This window comes from Palaemon carinicauda, chromosome 9 (genome assembly GCF_036898095.1).
Source record: "Palaemon carinicauda isolate YSFRI2023 chromosome 9, ASM3689809v2, whole genome shotgun sequence".
Taxonomy (NCBI): Eukaryota; Metazoa; Arthropoda; class Malacostraca; order Decapoda; family Palaemonidae; genus Palaemon; species Palaemon carinicauda.
The window spans coordinates 64,121,399-64,149,041 of NC_090733.1; the positions used below are offsets into that span (position 1 = coordinate 64,121,399).

The 27,643-nt window shown below is 40.8% G+C and overlaps 1 protein-coding gene across 1 annotated transcript in view; it reads left to right on the top strand.

The window, feature by feature from the left end:
• The first annotated feature begins 2,694 nt into the window (after positions 1–2,694).
• LOC137646980 (sodium-dependent dopamine transporter-like) overlaps positions 2,695–27,643 on the top strand; it is a 107,472-nt gene continuing 82,523 nt past the window's right edge. The window contains exon 1 of the mRNA XM_068380052.1: positions 2,695–2,915. Within this exon, the coding sequence (XP_068236153.1) occupies positions 2,870–2,915 (46 nt within the window). The 5' untranslated portion in view covers positions 2,695–2,869. The remainder of the gene's footprint in view (positions 2,916–27,643) is intronic.

A 27,643-nucleotide genomic window follows, 5' to 3' on the forward strand; every position in this document is an offset into this window, starting at 1 on the left:
AAGCAAAACTGGCAAGAGCTTACATTTACACAATTCAAAGATATTACTTAACTTTCCAGATGCTGATGAAGTGGGGGAATCCATCACAACGATGAAAAAAGCTTTCAAAATAGCGAGACAACTCGGGAAAACACCGGTCACTGAAGCTACGAACGAAAGAATGGCTTAGGTGGCGCCTCGCGGTGGCGATTGGGCGAACTATTACAGTACATTAGGAGAATCGAGTGTTTACCTTTTTAACGACTCTCCTATTTTCTTGCCACTTTTCCCTCTCGAAGTGAAAATCGCTATTTGGGGTGTAAATAGCTGTGAGATGTGTCAAGATACGTCCTTACGCGATATCCCTTTGTGAATTTTTAAGGGATACTCGCTCCAGGAGTTAGAATTCTGGATACCTTCGGTAAATTCTCTGGGATATATTACTGTAGTCACATATAACCTAGGGAGCTACTTATGAAGGAACTTCCATCAGCACTACATGGCCTAAGCCCAAATATATATATATATATATATATATATATATATATATATATATATATATATATATATATATATATATATATATATATATATGCTATTAATTGGTCGCTTCTACTTAAAGAAATGTGACAAAAAAATAGGATTATATCAGTATTCAAAGCACTTTGTAATATGTTAGAGAATCCGATAACATAGGGTTTTGATACTCTTAATAAAGAAGAGGCTTCTCAAACGGTAGATATATTTATTTCTTGGTGTTAATGTCATTTGCATAAATCTGGTCAACATTCTTCCTAAGAAACTGCATTGCATCATTATTGTATCCTGCTGTGCGACATATTTACCTTTGCAAGTTTGTTATGGTTTAAGATACATTTATACTGTATCACAGAGCAGAAAATTCTTAAAAAATAGTAAAATGCTCTGAAATAGCAAAACAACCTTCTCATTAAAGTTTAATTCCGACAGCAGTATTACCTTTATGTAATGCCCGAAAAGTAAAAACATTATAGCCACGCTTTGTGATAGCAAAATACAGTATCTAAAGGGTTGAAATCAAAGGGTTCGAAGCCCACATACCTTTTAATTGCATATACAAAGGGAAAAAAAAAATAAACGGGTTAATGCATGGTTGGGTTTGATGTTTGTAGTTATTGGGCATGTGAGAAGTTATGTATGGTAGGTGATTTGTTAAAGGGGCATGGGTTAAATGTCTAAAAATTTAAGAATGGGTGATTGTGTCTTACCAATCAGATAGGTACAGTTTGTGGTATCAAGAAGACTCCGGATAAACTGAAAGCGTACAATTGTTTTGGAGTGTATGAGTGAAAGTGAGCATGGCTGTAAAAAGAGTTGTGATTATTTGCCAAGATTTGAAAGGAATGAGAATAAAAGAAAACAATCCAAGGAGAGCTGCTTTTTGTGTCTTGCCGACCTTGGAGAATATGAAAGTTGTAATGCAAAATATAATGTAGGTGACTGAGGAAGAGTTTGAATGGTAGGAAGAGTTTAAATTCATGGAGCAATTGAAAATGAAGTCTTGTCAAAATTTATTGAGACACAGGCTTAGTGTTGACCTATTTTTCATACAGTTGACAGGCTTGCAACACCAAACGGTAGAAATGCTATGATGAAAAGTTCCTGGCTTTAAGGGTATTGGGAAAGGGGAGGTAGGACAACTATTTAGGAGAAGATAGGCAAAGATAGGCAAAAAGAGCATTCTCTCTCTCTCTCTCTCTCTCTCTCTCTCTCTCTCTCTCTCTCTCTCTCTCTCTCTCTCTCTCTCTCTCTCTCTCTCTCTCTGCTACACAATTTGACTTTAGTTGTAGGAAACTTATGGGTCGAGTTTTTTTTTTTGCAGGACAATGCTCCACTTCTGAATCGGAGTGAAATTTCGTTCCCTTGAGATGTTTCTTCCTCTAGTTTCGTTAAGTTTTCAAAGTTTATATAGGAAATATTTATTTTAATTTTGTTACCGTTCCTAAATATTTTATATTTCCTTGTTTCCTTTCCTCATTGGGCTATTTTCCCTGTTGGGGCCCCTGGGCTTATAGCATCCTGCTTTTCCAACTAGGGTTGTAGCTTAGCAAATAATAATAATAATAATAATAATAATAATAATAATAATAATAATAGTGGAAAGAGATGATCGTCGGAGGGGGCCCAAGTGCGAGGAGTAAGGTGGGTGGTAGACTGATTCGAACCAAAAGCCACGTATTTTGCGAAGAGCTTCGTGTGCTTTGTGTGCTGGTGCTGTGTCCTGCAAAAAGAACTTGACCAATAATTTTCATACAATGAAGTCAAGCTGTGTATGAGAGAGAGAGAGAGAGAGAGAGAGAGAGAGAGAGAGAGAGAGAGAGAGAGAGAGAGAGAGAGAGGTGCTTTTTTTGCCCATATTCTCATGAAGAGTTGTCCTACCTCCCTCGTATATGAACTACTAAATTCTTCTTATGTTTTGTAGCATCTTATTCTGATCTTAAATTTTGTTTTGAAAGATTAAACATAATTTTTTATGTTTATTTTAAAGTTTTGGTTCTTATACGTTGGTTTTTACTTTGTGTAGCTTAGGTATTTTAAGACATTTTAATTATCTTTTTTGGATAGTATGTATTACTAAGTGCTAGTTTACATGTTCGTTAATCGAAAAAATCGTAAAGTTTCTATCTTTAAACTGATGGGCCATAATTTAATATTTCCCCCATTTCAGGTCTGGTATGAGGCAGCAGTGCAAGTGTTCTTCTCTGTAGGGGCCGGGTTTGGTGTACACCTGTCCTATGCCTCTTATAACAACTTTAACAACAACTGTTATCGTGATTGTCTGATCACCAGTCTAGTCAATGCATTCACTAGTTTCTATTCAGGTCTAGTGATTTTCACATATTTGGGTTATATGGCTTTCAAGCAGAAAACTCCTATCAGCGCTGTAGCCACAGATGGTAAGTGACTCTCTCTTCGGCACAGATACACTCTACTTAAGAAATTGTCAGCAATAATGTTCATTTATAGAAGCCCGCTAATTTGTATGGATACAAAGAAATAATTTGCACGATTAAATTCCCTACGTCCTAGACAAAACATACAATAAAAAGGGGACACAAGAAGTTATATAATACTTTATGCATATGTTTGCCTATATTGTTAGTATTTGCTCGGGTGTAGTTTGGTTCATAAAGAGAGAGAGAGAGAGAGAGAGAGAGAGAGAGAGAGAGAGAGAGAGAGAGAGAGAGAGAGAGAAACTAATGATGTAAGACTGACATACCTAAAAGGGTAGAGAATAGTCGAAAGTATATATATATATATATATATATATATATATATATATATATATATATATATATATATATATATATATATACATATATATATATATATATATATGTATGTATATATATATATATATATATATATATATATATATATATATATATATATATATATATATATATATATATATATATATATATATATATATATATACAAACACATACACAGACACAGACACACACACATATATATATATATATATATATATATATATATATATATATATATATATATATATATATATATATATATATATATATATATATATATATATATACAGAGAGAGAGAGAGAGAGAGAGAGAGAGAGAGAGAGAGAGAGAGAGAGAGAGAGAGAGAGAGAGAGAGAGAGAGATTGGTCAAAATCCCAGCAGCTAACAAATGATAAACATGAAATATGTATTAAGCTCCTAAAGGAAAACTAAAGAATTCGGTTGGTGTTAATTCTTTCATTTTATTGATATCGTTAAACTTACAATGAAATAAGAACACAGATGCATCGCTTTTTGATGTCCTCAGATAAGTCGGATTTAAGAAAAAAGGTTAACAGATGCTCCATGGAAAATCATCATCATCATCATTATTATTATTATTATTATTATTATTATTATTATTATTATTATTATTATTATTATTATAACTAGCTAACTGGCGAAGCTACAATTCTAGTTGGAAAAGCAGGATGCTATAAGCCCGAGGGCTCCATTATTATTATTATTATTATTATTATTATTACTTGCTAAGCTACAACCCAAGTTGGAAAAGCATAATGCTATAAGCCCAGGGGCCCCAACAGGGAAAATAACCCAGTGAGGGAAGGAAACAAGGAAAAATTGAATATTTTAAGAACAGTAACAACATTAAAACAAATATTTCCTAGATAAACTATAAAAACTTCAACAAAACAAGAAGGAGAGAAATTAAAAAGAATAGTGTGCCCGAGTATCCCCTTAAGCGAGAGAACTCTAACCCAAGACAGTGGAAGACCACGGTACAGAGGCTATGGCACCACCCAATACTAGAGAGCAATGCTTTGATTTTGGAGTGTCCTTCTCCTAGAAGAGTTGCATACCATAGCTAAAGAGTCTCTTCTACCCTTACCAAGAGGAAAGTACTCACTGAACAATTACAGTGCAGTAGTTACCGCTTGAGTGAAGAAGTGTTTGGTAATCTCAGTGTATAAAATCAAAACCGTGATGAAAGAAAATGAGAAAATAAATAAACCATATGAGAATTAATGAACAATTAAAATGTTTTAAGAACAGTAACAACATTGAAACAGATCTTTCTTATATAAACTATAAAACGAGACTTATGTTAGCCTGTTCAACATAAAACATTTGCTGAAAGTTTGAACTTTTGAAGTTCTACTCAATCAAAAACATTATCTTTTCAATCCCACCTCAGCGGAAATGAATTTCTATCTACCAAAAGCCTTTTGGGGACGTCTTATTTAACTCGGCTTAGCATCGTACAACTGAATAAAATTCCTTTCCGTTATCATAAAATTCAAAGCATACTCTAAAAGTCTATATATATATATATATATATATATATATATATATATATATATATATATATATATATATATATATATATATATATATATATATAGAGAGAGAGAGAGAGAGAGAGAGAGAGAGAGAGAGAGAGAGAGAGAGAGAGAGAGAGAGAGAGAGAGAGAATAGAATGCAAAGAATACCCGGGCATAGCTTCTGTCATATAGAACTGAATATTTAAACATACCGAGATTTAGAATACGTTATGATATTTGGGTTAACATGCATTGTTGTATCAGCCTGTGACCAGTTGTTTCAAAGACCCAAGTTAGGCCAATGAGCAGCCAAGGCATTAATAGACGCTGCATCTTTATGCTTTTTAGTTCTTATAGATATGCCTTGATATGGTTAGCCAACATAGATAAAATTACTTACTAAACACCGGATATGAAAGGTTGAAGGTTTTTGGTTTCAGTTCCAGTATCATCTGAAGAGACGCACACCAGAACGTCAGCCAGGTATAACCAACCTCCGAGTGTGGTGTCCAACCATAGCAGCAACCTCCCCAGTAAACACCTTAAACTTGCAGTTCTAAGCTAAGAGCCCTCTGCTGCATTGCGAAGGCAAGGCGAACGCATTACCAATGTACCATTTTACTGAAATATGGCTATTACAATCCACATATTCTTCAATATGCAGGTATATTCGAACACTATCCTTATGATTAACTTTTTTCTGATAGATAGATAGATAGATATGCACGCCCATGCGAACACACACGCACAGATTGGGTGCAGGACAACTCAACACCAGGACAACTCGACACCGGGACAACTCAACACCAGGATAACTAAAAAACTATAAAACTATAAAACACACACACACACACACACACACACACACACACACATATATATATATATATATATATATATATATATATATATATATATATATATATATATATATATATATATATATATATATATGGGTCAAATCCTATTAAATTCTTAGAGATTAGCTTCGGCATTCTTTGTCTCGCACAATAGTCTTCCGTATACACCATGGAGAATTTCCTGCGTCGTATCCTTCGTCCAGAAGAAAGAAAAATAGCATACAATGTGTACCAATTTTTTGATATGGGAAAAGGATAATGTAATTGACCAAGCAATCAAACTTATCACAGATGCAATCAACATATAAAAGACGGCTTTGTTTCAGATTTGCAAGGAAAATAGGGCCAAGGCTTTTGAGCATACTGATAACATTATGAAGGAAGACATGAAAAATGACGTCTGTCTTAACGAATTCATTGAATCTTTTATGATAGAACTAACTTCATCTGACGAAGAGTCACCATAACCACGTTTGATAACTGAGCCTTTGTTGTACAATTTTTTTGCCCATTAATTAAATAAATTCTAGAACAATACAATCATCAATGTAAATATACTTTATTAAACTTAGTTAATTAAATACTTTGTAAAAATCCTGTCTTTTAATAATCAATAAGAATTGAGAAATTAATTTATTTGATATCAACATTAAGGTTATTTCTCTTAGTGTGATAATCTCTTTATAACAATTTTGTTCTGTTATGTCAGAGTTTCAACTTTGTTGTCACCACGTGGTTGAAAACAAAAATAGTGAAGGAAACAATTTGAAGAGAGTATCAAATTAAAGGATTATATTCTTAGACCGTTCAAATCCAGGTGAATGACTTGTTAGCCGACCCTTCTTTCCTATTATTGGCTCGCCCACAGATTAAAACGGTCAAGCCAGGTGTGCTTTAAAAATGACCCAAGAGTTTGGGATGAAGAAGTTATTCCATTGTTCATTGAAAAGAGACAAGTAAACCAAGTATATATATATATATATATATATATATATATATATATATATATATATATATATATATATATATATATATATTTGTGTGTGTGTGTGTGTTATAAATTTATAGTTGTCCCGGTGATGAGTTGTGCCGGTGGCATATTCCTGAAGTCTGGTCTAGTATATACAAGCCCCACCCCCTTGCCCGTCATCCGTGGCCAGGCTCCACCCCTTTACGTTATACCAGCTACAGATGTATAAACAACCTTTAAAAACACGCTTGTAGCTGTTTGAACGAAGCCTTCTTTATAAACAATTAATGTAGATATATATTATATGTATATGCCATTGAGTTTTCTCCCTTCCTAGGGTACGCTGTACAAAATTAACATGATGTAATAAGTTTAGTTGAATGGTAACACTATATCCCGCCAATTTTCGTCCATAATTCCATATTAGAATGTCGAGAAAATTAATTGGAATGCATACGATTCTTGCGTCTTATTTGGTTAAGACATGTGTATATATACTTGTATGTTGTATGATATTTTTTTTGAATACTAATGAAACAATATAGCCTATTAGCATTACGTTTAAAATATATTCATCTATTACAACACCCGTTTTTAATACCAATACATGGACAGCATTCGTATTAGCAGCCGAAACTTTTCTGGTCAGTTCGATTGTATTTATAATTGCTTAGGTAGTTAAGTTTACCTTTAGCGAGGGGCGCTATATAACTTTAGCTATGCACAGAAAACTTCGGGAACTGACAAGAAACCGAGGTATAGAGTAAGGGCCCGGCCAGACCAAGCGCGGCTAGCGGCGAGGTTAGCGGCAAGAGGTTCCAGCTGATAATTGAAACCTTAGGTATCTTATGTAGGTGGCCAGCCTTGCGACTCCTATCTGGCCACCTACATAAGATTCCTAAGGTTTCAATTATCAGCTGGAACCTCTTGCCGCTAACCTCGCCGCTAGCCGCGCTTGGTCTGGCCGAGCCCTAAGGGAGGTATAATGAGTTAAAAATGGCCATTAAAAAATAGGACAATTTAATTAAATTAGGGAACTTTCTGTAAGACTTCCTTGAAATACCCTAAATAGTAATGCACAAATATAGATAAATGTTGATACCATTCTAGAACTGCATTTCGTATGTGAATTAAACCCTACTTATATATATATATATATATATATATATATATATATATATATATATATATATATATATATATATATATATATATATATATATATATATAACGGATTTTGAGAGAAGCGAAAAATCTATTTTTGGGTGAGATAGCCATAGCGTCCTGATGGAAGGTTCCTTTTTGGTAGCTTCCTTGGGTATATCACTACTAAATATTCCCAGAGAATTTAACCACAGGTTATCACAGAATTCTAACTTCTGGAGCGAGTATCCTAAAGGTTTCCCTTTTAAGACATCGTATATCAACAGGGGACGCATGTATTAACGTGCCACATAGCTATCTATACCCCAAACAGAGTTAACACTTCGGTGTGTAGGGGCGGAGAATAGCCGGGGAGCCGTTCCACAGCTAATCTCGTTCGTGGCTACTTTTGGTACTCGAGACGTAAACAAACGGGCGCCATTGCTAAATGACGTCACGTCCGTCCTCATCCTGAAGCCAGTTGCTTGCCGATCGCCATGATACAGCAGAGCAGGGTGGGACCTGAAAAACTGGACGAAGTAGCAGGGAGGGTCCATCAGGACGCCATGGCTATCTCACCCAAAAATAGATTTTTCGCTTCGCTCAAAATCCGTTTTTTGGGCTCAAGCCATGGCGTCCTGATGGAAGAATACCAGCGAATCAATGTATCGTGGTAGATTTTCCCCTATTTGAGTAAGTGCCAAGGGCTTTGAACAGGGTAGCATAGTAATCTTAATAGAAGAACCGTAGGGAAGAGACCTTCCTGCCCCCTGGCAGTGAAGTTCCCACGGGCCATGCCGAGATCAAAGTGGTTATCGAAGGGCTATTCACCTTGCTAGAAGAACCTGAAGAACTTGGAGACAAGACTGAATGGTTGGCATTCATATAGGAACATTCTCAAGGGCAGACAAGTGGTGGTTAGGCACTTTATGTTAATGGAGAATTGTCTGGTCTGTAAGGTATGAAGAGAGTAAGTATTCGTATTGGAATATTACATTGCACAGGTGAATATATAATAAGGGTTGAGACCTTAGTATCTTCATCAACCATAAGAGGAAGGGGATAATAAAACTATGACAGACATGTATTTCATAGTATAAGTAGGAGCGGATTGAGACGCACAAGTAATAAAATAAAAATTTTATTTCACAATTGCAGAGAATATTAATGAATTGTAATATATGTAAAGTTAATTTACAACAAATTATAATGTACATAGTAATGAAAGACTTGCTCTTGAATCTGAAAGAGAATTTCAAATTTATTAGTAGGCACTCGTTCTCGAGGAACGTCAGTCTTTAAAATAAAACACATCATGCTCTAGGCATGCGGCAGTCGTGTGACGACTATGACATTTCACCTGGGATAAGAACAGTTATATGAAAAGCACTAATTGTTTTCGACATCACTACGTATCACTCGAGGGTCAACATAGGCACCCGAAGAGTTAGAGTCCCAAGTAACTCACTGTTCTATGCAGAGTTAGGTGCAGGTTTCATAACACTACCTGCGGCTACCACAAAATGTTTGACTTCGTGCACTTGTTTCGCATAATGTTTAAAGAAAACACGCGAGGATTTCCAGCCTGTGAAACTCTTAAGGCTTTCGAAATCCATACTCTGAAAGAAATTCAGAGACGATGCAACTTTTCTAGGATCGTGACCGGCGGGTGTACTGTCAGGATCCGCTCTGCGAATGAAGTAGGCGATTTTCGCTCTTAGTTGTTTCAGTGACAGGTCGCTGCCCGATGTTTCTCCTTTGAAGAGCTGGCCTCCACCAAAGTCCGAAGTTCTGCGAAGATAGACCTTGAGGCTCTCTACTGGGCATAGAGAGGCATCTTCTTTCAGGGGGCATATTCTCCAAGGGCCCCATCTTTTGGTGGGTAATTCGTTTTTGGCGAGAAACGTCGGATCCGGGAAGAGGGTAAGGTCTCCTGAGTCAGTAAACAGGATATGACCCTCTTCTCTCGATAATGCCACTATTTCGCTGACTCGGGCTCCTGAAGCAAGAGCAAAAAGAAATATAACTTTCTGAGTCAGATCCTTGAGAGGGCATGAATCATTATCCAAGTTGGAGGCGAAATGGAGCACCTTGTCCAAAGACCAGGAGATCGGTTTCGGTGGGGGTGCTGGGCGTAGACGAGCGCATGCTTTCGGCAGTTTATTGAAGATGTCACTGGAAAGATCAATCTGGAAGGCATACAACAGTGGTCTAGTCAAGGCCGATTTGTAAGTAGAAATCGTGTTGGCTGCCAAGCCCTGTCCATGAAGGTGAATAAAGAAGGACATGCAGAAATCAATGGTGATTTCCGTAGGATTTTTTGCCTTGACGAATGAGACCCATTTTCTCCAAGATGATTCGTATTGCCGTCTTGTGGATTCGGTCTTGTATTCCTCGAGGAAGTCTAGACTTTTCTTCGAGATCCCAAACCTTTTCTTCGCGGATAGGGAGAGAAAATCATGAGATGAAGGTCATTGATTTTCGATGATGAAGCGAAGACAGTCAACTTCTGTACTTGCTGGGAGAGAACTGGGCCCGGGAGAGGGATCAGCGTGGGCTGCAGCTCCAGGACCAGGGGATACCAATTACTCCTGGGCCACTTGGGAGCCACTAGGGCCGCTGTCCCTTTGAAGGTTCTCAGCTTGGAGAGGACTTTCAGCAGAAGGTTGGTGGGAGGGAACAGGTAGATCTTGGACCATCTGTTCCAGTCCAGTGACATGGCGTCCACTGCCTCTGCCTTGGGGTCCTCGTACGGGGCCACATATCGAGGAAGTTGATTGTTGTCGCTCGTTGCGAAGAGATCGATCTGAAGTTCTGGGACTTGGTGAGAGATGAAGGAGAATGATCTTGCGTCTAGAGACCATTCCGACTCTATCGGGCTTGTCCGGGATAGAGCGTCCGCCGTCACATTGCGGAATCCTTGTAGGTGAACTGCAGACAGGTGCCACTTCTTCCTCTCTGCCAGACGGAAGATTGTCAGAAGCACCTGATTTATCTGGGGCGATCTTGAGCCTTGGCGATTGAGACATCGAACTACCACCGAGTTGTCTAGGGTTAGACGAATATGGATCGAGGGAGGCGGGGAGAGTTTCTTCAGTGTTAGAAGGACCGCCATGGCCTCCAAGATGTTGATGTGAAACGTCTTGAATAGGGGAGACCATGTGCCTTGAGCCTGTTTTTGGTGGGAGTGACCTCCCCAACCCTCCAGCGAAGCGTTCGTGTGGATGTTGAGTGAGGGAGGTGGGTGTTGAAGAGGGATGGACCTTTTCAGGGCCGTCGCTTCCGACCACGGCTTGAGGAGAAGCCGAAGTCTGTTTGGGAGCCGTCTCTTGAGATCTCTTCGAGCGATGGATGCAGAACGTCTCCAGACTCCCGCGGCATCCTTTAGCTGTGCACGAAGCACTGGGTTTGTCACTGAGGCGAACTGTAGAGAGCCTAGAACTCGTTCCTGCTGGCGTCTTGAGATCCGTTTGGATTTCAGTAGTCGTTTGACAGACCCTGCTATTTCCTTCCTTTTCTTCTGGGGGATGGAAAGGTGGTGTGACTGAAGGTTTCACTGGATTCCTAACCATTGGAACTTCTGAGCTGGAGAGAGGCGAGATTTCTTCGCGTTTATCTTGAATCCCAGGTGTTCTAGGAACTGGGTGACTTTGCTGCAGGATTTAAACAATCCTCGGGCGATGGAGCCCAGACTAGCCAGTCGTCGAGGTAGGCCATCACCTGGACGTCTCGGAGGCGGAGCTGTTGTACTATGGCGTCCGCCAGCTTTGTGAAGATCCGAGGGGCCACGTTGAGGCCGAAGGGCATGGCCCTGAAGGCGTAGCTTTTCCTTTGGAGTCGAAATCCTAGGTAGGAGGAAGCGTGATGGTTCATTGGAACGTGCCAGTAGGCATCCGCCAGGTCTATGGAGACCGTGTAAGAACCTCGAGGCAGAAGGGTCCTTATCTGTTGAAGAGTCAGCATCTTGAACTTGTTGTTCGCTATGAACTTGTTGAGGGGGGATAAGTCCAGAATGACTCTGAGCTTGTCGGAGTCTTTCTTGGTGACGCAAAACAGTCTCCCTTGGAACTTGGTTGACTTTACCCTCCTTATCACCTTCTTGTTCAAGAGATCTAGGACATATTCTTCCAGAAGGGGGGTTGATTGTTGGAAGAATTGCTGGAAGGTTGGGGGTGGTTGAGTCCAACTCCAGCCTAGACCCTTCTTGACGATGCTGTGTGCCCAGGGATCGAAGGTCCAACGATCCTGGAATTGGCGGAGTCTTCCTCCCACCGGAAGCACTTCATTGCTTCTGGTGTCCCGAGGGCTTACTGCCTCGGCCGCTAGCTCCCTTTCCTCCTCTGCCTCTGGAGGGACGGCGAGATGCGTCTCTGCCTGCACCTCTGTTTGAGCCTCTACCTTTGGGACGAAAGGTAGTTGTCTGTTGCTCAAAGGCAGGGGTGAAAACCGGTGACTGGGACAAAACCGGTTGGGTGACCAGCTGAAAGGTCTGTTGTGGCTGAGCAGCCACTTGGGGAGTAGCGGGTCCCGGAAACTGCCGTCTCTGTTGACGTTGCTGGGGTTTTGGCTTGAAGGATTTCCTCTTAGGTTGAGGGCCATCGTCCTGAGAGGATTTCCTCTTTTTCGACATGCCCCACTTGTTGAGAAGGTTCCTAATCTCAGTGGTGGCCTTGTCGGTGATCTCTTTCACAAGGTCGGAGGGAAAGAGGTGCTTACCCCAGACGTTGGAGGAAATCAGCCTCCGGGGTTCGTGTCTCACTGTGGCACCTGAGAACACGAATTCACGACAGGCTCTCCGAGCCTTCATGAAATTGTACAGGTCCTTTACCAGAGTCGCCATGTGCGATTTGGCGAGTACCATGTAGTTGTCGGGGACTCTGGTGTCACCAGCCATGACGTCAAGCTGTACTTGGAGGGACATGGATGCTGCGAGCCTTTCCTTCATGTCTTGTTCCCGACGAAGGAGATGGTCATTAAGTTTCGGGAGGTCTTCATTAAACTGACGTCCAGCCACGTCAGGATCTAGTTTTCCCACCACGAAGGTATGCTGGATATCCTTCCAGTGTCGAGCATCGGGGGGAGTCACCATGGAGAAGGGTCTGCACTCCTCCAGTGCAGGACAGGGCTTCCCTTCTTCCACTGCCTTGTGACACGCAGCGAAGGCCTTTTCCGTAAAGGGAAGGACTGCGTCGTCGGGTGCGACGTAGGTAGGATGCTTCTTGCTCAGTGCCGGGAGCATTGAGCAGGTAAAGCCCCTACTTTTAACAGCTTTGGCTAGCATAGCCTGGGCCTTCTGGAGATCAAAAACTATCACCTCCTTTGGTTCGGTCTCCTCTTTAGAGGCAGGTTCGGATCGAAGCCAGACGTAACAGTCCGGGTAAGCCTCAAAGCTCGGGAAGAACTCCACTTCTTCCAGGGCAACCGAGCCGATCTTCTCGCTGATGAAGATCCTGCCCGTTGCGATGATCATATGCTCAGCATACCTCCAGGGGTTGGCGTGTGAGCATATCGGGAGGTCCTTAACCGAAATCTTCTTCGGTTCTTTGGAACCTCCCATGGACCTGATGTACTCGTGTGTCACTTGAAGCTTCTGGTCCATAAGGGCTTCTATCATACGGAACATCTCCTGGGTGGATGGGATGGGGTCCGGGGTAGCGGAGGTAGACGGAAGAGACACTTCCGTCGGTGTAGGAGTAGGGGCGGGGGTGGAAGGCGGAGCGACCTCCTGCTCCGACTCGATGTAATCCACCTGGTCCTCTTCAACGTCCGCGTCTTGGGCCATGAGGGTCCTCTCCGTGTTCTCCGAAATATCCGACATACGTTCCTCGTTGTCGGCATCCAGGTGACACTCGTGCATGGACTGGGACATGACAACATCGGGTTCCACCTATATCTGGACGGTGGGGATCTGATCCTTGGGGACCACAGAATCTGGGGATGCCTTTGGGAACAATAAGGCCCTAATGTCTTCAGTGGCAAGGTACGGTCCAGTGGCGTTCTTCTGGAAGCCACGCACCCATTTGCGTAGCTTCTCTCGAGAAGCGTCCCTAACCTCCGCTGAGGGAGGATTGTTGAACGCGTCGACCAGGCGGTCCTGGCAGACCGTACAGTTCTGCGGGTCCCAGAACTTTAGATCCCCTTTCTTGTTGGCACAAGGGGCGTGGGTCCTACACGCCGTGTGTCCATAAAAGTGCGGGCGCTTCACTGCACAGAAGCTGTGGTCACACTTCAGTTGCTCCTCCTGTAAGAGAAAGAGAACATGAGTATGGGGGAGTCATAAGGATGACTCTTAAACTAAAGTTAAATATTAATTGATTAATTTTAACTTAACATTAAGTGTGATGCACAGAGAATGGGCGGAAAGAAGGAGATAGATACATACTCCGTGTAACCCGCCCGGCTGGTTACCGTGACCTTCATCCATAGACAATCTGCTGTGACCGAAGGCACAGGATAGAATTCAACATGGAATGCCCGTAGGGCAGTGGGAATTCTATTGGAAATTGTCAAGGGTATAAGGCTAGGACTGAGGCCACTCAGACACTAGAATTGGAAACTAGAAGATCCCATAGAGTAACGGTTTCCGGCAACCAGCCGTGCTAAGATACACACAGCATGCTGGAAATCTGTGATATGCAAGAAGACAGCATGGTTACTAATAGAACGGTAAGATAATACCAATCCATTTACGTAATCAAGTCATCTGGTTGCGATGTAGGGCTATCAACATCAGATGATAGCTAGTAGAAGGGGGTGCAAGTCGTCTTGACGCCTCCGGAAGGCTCCGGCAGACCGCCGGCACGCCGGAGGCCGCTCCAGCAGAGTTTCTGGCATTAAGGAAGACAATATAGAAGTCAAGAGTAATACCAGGGTGGCGGCCCCCGCCACAGCAGCGGCACACCGGCAGGAAGCGGCGGGTCTGGCAGCCGGAGGTAGCCGGCTTGGTGACAGGGACAAGGATGGTTATAGCGGGACCGGAGTGCCGGCATCCACTGCCGGCACTCCGAGGGCCGGCCGGTGGACGGACGACTGAGGCTATGAGGAAGGAGGGAAGGCCATCGGCTAGGCGCCGGCGGCAGGCGGCAATCCCCCGGCACGCGGGGGACTGGCGGCGCAGAGGGTAAGGGGTAAGTCACCAAGGTAGGAGGTGGGTATCACCGACAGTAGAGGCGGCAAGGGACCGGCACCAGGATAGAGAAAGAGACAGAAGGGGGGATGTAGGGGTCCGGTCACGGACCCCAAGACATCCCACCTGAGTGGGTGTACCCATGATAGAGGCTAGCCCTATCACCCAGAAGCGGGGGCCGCAGAGGACCGGGAGCTAAGGGAGCCCAAGGGAGGGCAGGGAACACTCAAGAGGGGGGAGAGCCCCTATAGACAGAATGCATCTAGTGGCTAACCCCATAGGACACTATAAAGGGTATATGTACCAGAGCGGACTGCACACAGGAGCTCAAGGTAGCCCTACCACTCCACCCTAGGGAGGAGTTGTAGGACAGGGGACAGATGGGTAAAGACTAACCTAAGCATAGGCTAGGCCATACAAGAGATAGGTGGGGAGGGGAGAAGAGAAGGGTCTTCTGTGGATGGGGTTCTGTACCAGAGCGGCCACCAAGGAAGGGAGGACACTCCTTAGCCTAAGGTAAGGCAGCCTGTCTGAAAACGGTGCATGGGTATCGTTTCAGCAAGGTACAGAACTAACCTCTCCAAAACCTAACCTAGAGCAGGGATGTCACACCCTGAACTAGGAAGGATGGAAGACGTATCGCTATTGCAGGAAAGGTCGGAGACCTAGCCCCAGCAATAGAGGAAGGACTAGCCGTTCCTCATTCTCGGACGCAACCCTAAGGGGGGATCATTCCCTTAGGGAGGACAGAGAAGCGATATAGTACTCTGATAAGAGCTTGACCCCCTTACGTGGTAGGGGGAGCAAGACTACACAGAGGGGGTGCCCTAAGGCAGGGGATGAAGGAAGCATATAGGGGTCCTACTTGTAGGTTAGGTTAGAAAGATACACTATCTAACCTGTCCCTTATATGGTCCCTGAAGGCGAAAACACTTGCATCACAGTCAATAGTATTGTAAAATAATGCCACTATCTTCATAAATAAACCTAGGATCACTGATAAATATCATGCATGAACACTGATATAGGCGCTCTGGCCTAGGGGCTATACTAGCCAACTGGTATGGGGTCAGTTGATGACCGATAAAAAAGCGTCAAAACACGATATAAAAGTTCCTAGCTATGAAGACTAAATAACTAATAGTATCCATTAGTTAATGAGGCCGGAAAACACTGTTGAGGCTATCTAAATAAGGCATGCAAAACAACAGCGACGCCATAAAATGGCCGGTCCGGTCGAGGCAAACTTATCATTTTCATGATGCATCACAAAGTAGTCATGAAAATGATAAGTTTGCAGTTGGTTTGGTTACCCCCTTCATGATGAGAGCACACACACACATTTATGCAGAATATCAGAAAATGTACTTGATCTATTCTTAGGCTCCATATGAAACCACTGCATGAATAGTTTTGTTACATATCTATGAATTGAAAACAGTGATGTATGTATCAACTACTTATTTAGTGCTCTTCCCAAAATTCATTCATCATTTTTATCTGGAAAGAACACAGTACCTACAGTATAAAGCAAAGCTCAATTGTTAAGACATCTTTAAAGTTTGATGATTTATGCACATGAAAATAACATTTCATATACCTTGTCTGAAGTAGTTGTTGAACATCTCTCTGGTGCATGGAGAAACTCTCAGTTCATCCAGAACATCAGGTGTGTCAAGGGGATGGTTGTGATTCCCCCTGATCATCATGAGGCAGGGAAAGTCCTTTATATGTTCAGGAGATCTTGAGTGCACAATCTTGATCTCAACATCCATAAGCACATTGCAACTGTGAAAATAACAGCAATCATTAACTCTACATAAAACTTTTCCCTAAAAAAAAAAAATCTTAAAATCAAAATGAAAACAATAATACTGTAAAAAAAAATTATGTATAAAAAACACCCCACAGGGTTACGTTAGTTTAACAGCTTTAGTTAAAATTAATTTTTCCTGAAACGATCCATGCTGTATCAGTTGGTATGGTGATGTTTGTGAATACAAGGTTGAAAATTTTTTATGTAAGTTTCGATGTTTCTCCTTTTTTAATTTTTTTTTTCGGGGGGGGGGGGGTTAAATTAATTATAACAATTAGTTTAATTACTCTTTTGTATTTACATGTGCATTGCAAACTTGGGGAACTGGATGGAAATTTTTGTTTTTTGGGGGAAGGCAAATTAACATCAGATTTCTAAGAACATTCCCTTAAACTGGGGAATGCATAAGTAAGGTCTAAACTCACGATCATTTGGTTATTCACCATATATATATATATATATATATATATATATATATATATATATATATATATATATATATATATATATATATATATATATATATATATAAGTAGGGTTTAATTCACATACGAAATGCAGTTCTAGAATGGTATCAACATTTATCTATATTTGTGCATTACTATTTAGGGTATTTCAAGGAAGTCTTATAGAAAGTTCCCTAATTTAATTAAATTGTCCTATTTTTTAATGGCCATTTTTAACTCATTATGCCTCCCTTAGGGCTCGGCCAGACCAAGCGCGGCTAGCGGCGAGGTTAGCGGCAAGAGGTTCCAGCTGATAATTGAAACCTTAAGTATCTTATGTAGGTGGCCAGATAGGAGTCGCGAGGCTTCCCGCGACTCCTATCTGGCCACCTACATAAGATACCTAAGGTTTCAATTATCAGCTGGAACCTCTTGCCGCTAACCTCGCCGCTAGCCGCGCTTGGTCTGGCCGGGCCCTTACTCTAAACCTCGGTTTCCTGTCAGTTCCCGAAGTTTTCTGTGCATAGCTAAAGTTATATAGCGCCCCTCGCTAAAGGTAAACTTAACCAAACTTTTTTGTGTATGTGGTAGTATTCATAGTGGATGGGAGGTCATACTGCCACAGTATGTAATTTACGACAGGAAGGAATGCCTAAGCAATTATAAATACAATCGAACTGACCAGAAAAGTTTCGGCTGCTAATACGAATGCTGTCCATGTATTGGTATTAAAAACGGGTGTTGTAATAGATGAATATATTTTAAACGTAATGCTAATAGGCTATATTGTTTCATTAGTATTCAAAAAAAATATCATACAACATACAAGTATATATACACATGTCTTAACCAAATAAGACGCAAGAATCGTATGCATTCCAATTAATTTTCTCGACATTCTAATATGGAATTATGGACGAAAATTGGCGGGATTTAGTGTTACCATTCAACTAAACTTATTACACCATGTTAATTTTGTACAGCGTACCCTAGGATGGGAGAAAACTCAATGGCATATACATATAACATATATCTACATTAATTGTTTATAAAGAAGGCTTCGTTCAAACAGCTACAAGCGTGTTTTTAAAGGTTGTTTATACATCTGTAGCTGGTATAACGTAAAGGGGTGGAGCCTGGCCACGGATGATGGGCAAGGGGGTGGGGCTTGTATATACTAGACCAGACTTCAGGAATATGCGTCCCGGTGTTGAGTTGTCCTAGCGTTGAGTTGGCGGTGTTGAGTTGTCCCTTTCCGCACAGATTCAACCCTTCCCACCCTCTCCTCCCTACCCGAGAGACGGAGAGAGACCAAGGAGTCTTAAGTTTGTCAATACCGCTCAGCGTGATAGGAAAGAAATATCTATCTTTTCCAAATACCATTCATGAAATGATGACCGAGCATGTTATTTATTGACTTTTTCACAAACTGGACATTAAGAAAGTTTTTGTATTTATTATTTTTATTTTCATATCTTGGATTTCATATATTTTTCGACCTTGGTAAACACATTTTTTGTAAGTCATGCCGGTGTACCCAGTTCAAATGACTCTCCATTTCAGAAGACTTCCCTAGTCGTTTGAAACTAGTTTGAAATGACTCCCCAGTCAAATGAACCTAGTTTTGAATTACCCAATTGTTGAATGTTCCCTGAGTTGATTGCAGTAATGTTATCTAATGAAATGAAGACAGTGAAAGAGTTTTTTTGTCAAATACGTAGCCTGAACATTTAGGCAATGACTGGGGAAAGATGCGAATTTCATAAGAAAGCCTCGATTTGTTTATTTCAAATTACCTTGCCTATAGCAAGACACGGGTTCCTACATTAGCAGCCCATAAGAAAGCGTTGGTCTTTCGTCATCCAAGAAAACTACAATAACTCTGGTGGACACCTGGAATTTATGATGAAATGTGACGTTCAACTATTGTACACGTCGTTTATTATACTAAATCTACTCAAAAAGTTTCTGAAACAATAGCAAAATATTAACAGCAAAATGAAAATAATAGCCATCAAACAGAAATTAAAACTATATTTAAGATTTGACATAAACATTTACAGCATTACACAAGATTTACAAATATTCACGGCACACCAAAACTATGGGGTGAACTTACATAGTTGTTACGAAGTAGGGCGAGTTGAATTTCCAAATTTCTAAACATCGAGGGACAGATGGTGTGGAGTAGTTTCAGATATAAAATGTTGACACGAAGAATTAGTGCTTCTGTTTGATGATGAATGTTGTTTCAATCATCTATATCTTCTTCAAAATACTTCATTGTTGTGTGTAGTCACTAACTTTCAGAGTCACAGAAGGTGTAGCTGAAGAATGTCTCCAAACACGAGCGGTGTTCAGTCGGGTCTCTTTTTTTCTCTCCCATCTCCCGCTCGTTACCTGTCCATCAAATACGCTGAACCAATAATCCCGAATATTTGTGATGCACTAGAAGCATCTGGGACTAGCATACGCAACATGACGCCATGCAACCAACCCATTCTCGAATTATCTTGCACTGTAGGCTATAGCTCTCCCCCGTCAGACGGCTGGTGCTGAAGTAGAATCGAGAACTCTCGTAGAGGTTAAACATAGCAATATTTCCATATACAATTACATCAATATATACAAAAAGGAATTGCTTTATTTTTACATCAACATATATGCAATAGAATTAATTGTTTTATCTTTTTTTTAACATCAACTTACATGATAAAAAATAATCCCTTTCACAAGTTTTGTAATACAATTCAATGTAACATATAACAAATCCCCCTGCCTAGCGAAAAGTTGGGGGTCGTTAACCAAGAAAGGTTTACAAATATAAATAAAACAATCTTATAAAAGATTACAAATAGATAAAAATCGTTTCCATGACAATAAAATACAATTTTGCATATCAAACGCCAAGTGAAAAATCAAAATTTAAAGAACTGGCAAATGACATATATCCACAAAAATCATTACAAAGAAAACTGAAAAGTTTCTTTTTATCAGATACAAGATTTACAAGAAATATTCAACCTAAGCCTCTTTTCGGCCTCGGTTTAACATCATTTATAAAGGACATGACAAAATAATACACCAAATGCAGGAATGTACACTAGCGAGAATTTCAGATATGACTGATTGGATTTCACAATAGCTTGACACGCAGAGCAAGCATAATAAAAGTGATTCGTATCATGTTAAGTATCATGCAAATAATAATGTCTTATATCATAATTCAAAATTGTACTCACTTTAAAATGAGCAGTCATAGGTTGTTCATGAGTGAGACCGAGAACATTAACATTTTGATTTACTTGGTTAATAACCTGAACAGCGTATTGGTCAGACTTTTCCATTACAATCGACTTTGAATCAGACTTAGGATTACAATATTTTTATTGAATAAAAAAAAAATATCAGTTGTTTCTGACATATGTCTGAAATAACACAAATCATTACTATACTCATCAAACAAAAATGTCCCAGACAAAGTAACATCATCACAAGCAGAAGTACCTTCAAAAGACAGGTTAATAGAATTCTCAAAAAGAGAATCAACACATGTCTTCACGTGACAAATTAGTAGAACAGTCAAAAGACATGACATTAGAAACCAAAATGTCTTCTTAAGACAGGTTGGTAGAACAGTTGACAGCATTATAATAAACTATATCATCACCAGACATGTAATTAGTAGAACAGTCAACAGTTGAACAGATATCAGAATTAACATCTTCACGAGATGTGTCAGTAGAAAAATCATTAGTGGAAGCAGCAGCACAAACCAAAGAGTCTTCATGAGGCAAGACGGTAGAAAAAACAGTAGTAGAGACATTATCATGAACCGACACGTCATTAAACGTGCAGCTAGAACTCATGAGTTTTTTCATGAGTCTCAGCACTCAAAGAAAATAGAGTAGACAAATCAGGACTGAGAACCTCCCACTCCTGATCAAGAACTGGCTCATTAACCATCTTCGGTCGGACATCAACATTCATATACCAAGCAAAAGCTGAACGCCATTGATAGCCAACTCAGAAACCACACCAACAGCAACAGGCCCTGACAACCAGTCATAATGAAGATCCATACGACGCAAGGGAACGCTAAGATGGGCACCAACCCCACGAACGGCAGTATACTTCCCAAATAACGAATGCTCAGTCACAGGGATAACTTCTCTTAAAACAAGTGACTGGCACAACCAGTGTCACCATAATACAAACAGGTCACAGTGAACCACCATCAACAGCAACAAATCCCTCAACAGTATATGGCTGGAAAACCTTATCAGCAGGTCTGGAGCAAACACTGGAATTAACAGGCTTCCTGTCAAACACGCGGTCATTTATAGTGTTAACCTCTACTGGCATCACATTATAACGCGACTGGTAGAGTTACAAGAGATACAGTTTTAGCTTCTTTCCTTTTCAACTTAAAAAATTTAGACACCGTGTGACCAGATATCTTACAAAAATTACATACTATAGAACTGCTAGTAATAGAATTGCTATTAGAACTACATGTGAATCAGAATTAGACCTTTGATCTACATCATCAGTATTAGTATGATTATCTGTGTCCCTATAGTCTTTTGAAATATTAAACCTTTTATCATTAGACCTAGACTCCTTGTGAGCCAGTACACAATTATCAGCACAAACAGCTGTTTCACGAAGGGTAGATAACTTTCTTTTATTTAAGTAAACCTTAATGTTCTCACTAACACGATTCTTAAACTGATCAATTAAAATAATTTCTCTTGATCTATCATAATCATCCCTACAGTCTGATGCTTTACACCATTTATCTTGTTTTTTCCAACTCTTAAACTTCATCCTATAAGCTTCGGGAGTTAATTCATAGGCCTGTAAAATAGCATTTTTCAAGAATTCGTAATCATCTACTCTATCCTCTGGAATAGAAGCATAAACTTTTTGTACCCTATCACAGAAAACTCCTGATAACATATGCTGGCCACTTACATTTCTTAGCTTTTCTCTCAAAACAGACGAAATATTCATCTAAATCATTTTCAATTAAAGGAGGCTCAACCCTATCTTCATTAATAATAACTGGCCTAGATTTATCTGCATCATTATGATTTGCCTGTTTGATTTTTTCAATTTCTTAGTCCTTTTGAGCATTAATTTCTGGAACCTTTAATTCAGCTCCAATTTCTAATTTCTCGCACTCAGCTTCTAACTGTTCACATTTCAACTCGGCTTCTAATTTCAATTTCTGACAAGTAGTCTCTATTCTGAAATTTTCAACTTCTATAGCCGACAAATTTAAAACCACTGATTCACTATCAATCTCATCTATCACATCCTGAGGTAACACATCGTCTTCAACCAAATGTTGAATTAATACATGTTCAACATCCTCTTTCATCTTTGAATTTTTGTCGTTAAGCTCAAGATGTTTGCCTTAACTCACTAAGGTAGATAGATTTCTTGAGATCACTCAACTTCTCAAGTTGTGGATCCTCACAAACATTGTCAAAAACTCAGCTGTGTTAAACTCTGATAAGTTTGCTGGCTATTTTATACAATTAACAAGTGTTTACTTCACGAACAGTTTTTTTAATTACAAACCGGTTAACAATTCAGATCCCAGATATAGGACCCCAATTCTGTTACGCTCAACTATTTTACTTGTTGTGGATTATGCAAAATTTACTCAAAAACTTTATGAAACAAGGGCAAAACATTAACAGCAAAATGAAAATAATAGCCAGCAAACAGGAAATAAAACTATATTTAAGATATGATATAAATATTTACAGCATCACACAAGATTTATGAATACTTAAGGAACACCAAAACTATGGGCAATTATACGAAGTTCTTACGAGGTAGGATGAGTTGAACTTCCAAACTTCTATACAACGAGGGTCATACGGCATTGAGTAGTTTCAGATATGAAATGTTGACACGAAGAATTAGTGCTTCTGTATGACGATGAATGTTGTTTCAATCTTCATTATCATCTTCAAAATACTTTTTCTTTGTGTGTAGTCACTAACTTTAAGTCACAGACAGTGTAGCTGAAGAATGTCTCCAAACTCGAGCGGTGTTCAGTCAGGTCTCTTTTGTCTCTCCCCTTTCCCACTCGTCACCTGTCCAATACTCCCTAATATTCGTGATGCACTAGATGCATCCGAGACTAGCATTTGCAACATGAGGACACGCAACGAACCCATTCTTGAATCATCTTGCACTATATAGCTCTTGCCTGTCTGACGGCTGGCACCGAAGTGTATAATATGAAGTCAGATCCATCCCAAAAAAAATTAAGACAACTTTGAAGAAAAGCGACCTCTCCGAACTAATGACGGAAACTGTCTCTTTAAGCTCGTTGGCATATGCCATCACCGTAAAAGTCCCAACACGCCATCATCGGAGGTAACTAAGGACAATGAATTATCTGCAGATTGCAGCGCTTTGCACCTACTACGCTTCTTTTAGTTGTGTGTCCACAATCATCATGTTGTGGAGAAAGCAACGAGGAGCCTGGAAATCAGAAGCTTAATATGCAATAATGCAAATGAAAATACCAGATATGTTTCAATACGTCAGGATAAAGTCTGGGGAACTACAACGGAGATAAGAGCGCTATTTAACCTGTATGATGTGAAGCTATGAATGGTGTTTTTGCCATAAATTTTGCTTTTCTTAAAATTTTACCATGAAAATGCCATAACTAATAAGCTGGTTGCCTTTTTCCCCGAGGTTATATCCCATATTATATGAAGCATTTCATGCCTAGGATACAGTAGTTATAGTAATCGTTCATAAAACTTGCAATAGAAAATAACATGATGTCTCAAAGGTTTAGTACATACATATGCATTCCCGGAAACAATCATCAGCTGACAACTACCTTTGAACTTATCTAAAATCATTTGAGTACCTGCATTCTTCCGTTCAACTATCCACTTGCAGTAATTCTTGACTCGTCGAATTGTAGTTAGTCTCTCCGCTTCTTCCAGCTTGATATAAATCAAAACACAATCTCTTTATTTCCAGCTCATTCATAAGGAATTTTTACTCCCAGGGATTGTGTGTATGAGAGAGAGAGAGAGAGAGAGAGAGAGAGAGAGAGAGAGAGAGAGAGAGAGAGAGAGAGAGAGAGAGAAATGATTTCAATCTTCCATATCTCTTTTACTAAATTCTTCTTGTAGCAATGATTGAACGGATGTTGATTATAGTTTTAGTTTTATCAGAGTTTGAAGGTTTTCTCAAATTCCATGCTTTATATACTGAGATCTTTTCAAGTTCTTTATATAAGACATTTGCCCGAATAATAAGGCTGGTGTTTAAGGGCTACTGTTACCTTGGCAAGTAGCATTGACAGCCACTGCTATCCTGGCAAGTAGCATTTGTGGGCACTGCTACCCTGGCAAGTAACATAAATGGCCACTGCTGCGCTGGCAATTAGCATTGACGGCCACTGCTTCCCTTGCAAGTAGCATTATGGCCACTGCTATCCTGGTAAGTAGCACTGACGACCAATATTACCATGGCTAGTAGCATTTACGACTACTGCTACCCTGACAAGTAGCATTGACGGAATTGCTTTCATTGGCAAGTACTATTGACGGCCACTGTTACCCTAGCTAATAGCACTAATGGCCCCTGCTACCCTGACAAGTAGCCCTGACAGTAACTGCTACCCTGTCAGGTAGCATTGAAAGCCACTGTTACTCTGGCAAGTAGCATTGACATTCACTGCTTCCTTGGAAAGTAGCATTAATGGTCACTGCTACCGTGGCAAGTAGCATTAACGGCCAGTGCTACTTTGGGAAGTAGCATTAAAGGCCACTGCTGCCCTGAAAAGTAGTATTGACGACCAGTGCTGCCCTGGGAAGTAGCATTACTTGCCAATGCTACCCAGGTAAATAGCATTGACGGCCAAGATACCTTGGCAAGTAGCATTAAAGATCACAGCAACCTTGGCAAATAACATTAACAGCCACTGCTACCTGTGGAAGTAGTATTAATGGCCACTGCTATCTTGGCAAGTAGCATTAACAGCCATTAGTCACCTTGGCAAGTAGCATTAATGGCTACTGGTACCTTGAAAAATAACATTAACGGCCACCGCTACCTTTGCAAGTAACATTAACTGCTGCTGCTCCCTTGGCAAGTACCATTAATGGGCACTGCTACTTTGTCAATTGTTATTCATGGCCACTGATACCTCGGCAAGTAGCATTAACAGCCACTGATACCTCTGCAAGTAACATTAATGGCTACTGCTACTTTGGCAGGTGACGTTAACGGCCGCTGCTACCTTGGAAAGTAGTATCAATGGTCCTTGCTTGCTTGGCAGGTGACATTAACGGCCACTGCTACCTTGGCAAGTAACATTAATGGCTACTGCTACCACTGCAAGTAACATTAACGCCCACTGCCACTTTGGCAGATCGCAATAACGACCACTGCTACCTTGGCAAGTAACATTAACGGCCACTGCTACCTTGGCAAGTAATATTAATGGCCACTGCTACCTTGCCAGGCAACATTAACTGCCACTGCTAACTTGGCAGGAAACATTCTTGGCCACTGGTACCTCGGCAGGCAACATTAACAGCCACTGCTATTTTGGCATGCAATATTACCCGCCACTGCAACCTTGGCAGGTAAAATTAACAGCTACTGCTACCTTGGCAAACACCATTAACGATCACTGCCACCTTGGCAAGCTACATTAATGGTCAATGATATTTTGGTACGTAACATTACCAGCCACTGCTACCTTGGTAAGTTACATTAACAGCCCCAGCTACTTTTGCAGGTAACATTAACAACCACTGGTACTTTGGCATGTAACATTAATGACTCCTGCTACTTTAACAGATAACATTAATGACTGCTTCTACCTTGGCAAACGACATTAACAGCCACTGCTACCTTGGCAAGCTACATTAACGGCCACAGCTATTTTGTCAGGTAACATTTACTGGCCCTGCTACTTTGGCAGGCAACTAAAATAGCCACTGCTATTTTGGCATGCAATATTACCAGCCACTGCTACCTTGGGATACAACATTAATAGCCACTGCTACCTTGGCAGGTAACATTAACAGCCACTGCTATTTTGGCATGCAATATTACCAGCCACAGCTACCTTGGCATGTAACATTAACAGCCACTGCTACCTTGGCAGGTAACATTAACAGCCACTGCTATTTTGGCATGCAACATTACCAGCCACTACTACCTTGGCATGCAACATTAACAGCTCCTGCTACCTTGGCAGGTAACATGAACAACTGCAGCTAAATTTGCAGGCAACAATCAACAGACGTTGGCAATTAAAATTAATGGCCACTGTTACCTAGGCAGGTAACATTAATGGCCACTCCTACCTTGGCCGGTAACATTAGCATCCGTTACTACCTTGGCAGGTGGCATTAATGGCTGCTGCTACCTTGGCAGGTAACATTGGCAGCCGTTGCTACCTTGGCAGGTAACATTAACGGCCGCTGCTACCTTGGCAGGTAACATTAACGGCTGTAGCTACCCTTAGAGGTAGGATTAACGGCAGCTGCTACCTCAGCAGGTAACTTTAACGGGCGCTGCTACCTTCGCAGGTAGTATAAACAGCTGCTGCTACCTTGGCAGGTAACATGAACTACTTTGGCAAGTAACATTAACGACTCCTTCTACTTTAATAGGTAACATTAACGACTGTTTCTATGCAGGCAAACGACATTAACAGCCACTGCTACCTTGGCAAGCTACATTAACGGCAACAGTTATTTTGTCAGGTAACATTTACGGGCACTGCTACTTTGGCAGGCAACATTAACAGCCATTGCTATTTTGGTATGCAGCATTACCAGCTACTGCTAGTTAGGCATGCAACATTAACGGCCAATGCTACCTTGGTAGATAACATTAACAACTGCTTCTACTTTTGCCGGCAACAATTAACAGACTTTGGCAGCTAAAATTAATGACTACTGCTACCTAGGCAGGTAACATTAATGGCCACTGCTACCTTGGCTGGTAACATTAACGGCCACTGCTACCTTGTCAAGTAACATTAATGGCCACTCCTACCTTGACCGGTAATATTAGCTGCCGTTACTACCTTGGCAGGTAGCAATAGTGGCTGCTGCTATCTTGGCAGGTAACATTGACAGCAATTGCTACCTTGGCAGGTAACATTAACGGCAGCTGCTACCTTGGCTGGTAATATTAACGGCAGTAGCTACCCTTGCAGGTAACATTAACGGCTATAGCTACCTTGGCAGGTAGCATAAACGGCTGCTGCTACCTTGGCAGGTAACATTGACTGCCAATGCTACCTTGGCAAGCAACATTAATGGCCACTGCTCCACTCACAAGGAGCATTGATGGCCACTGCTACTCTGGCAAGTAGCATTGACAGCCACTGCTACCCTGGTGATTAACATAAAATGGCACTGCTATGCTGGCATGT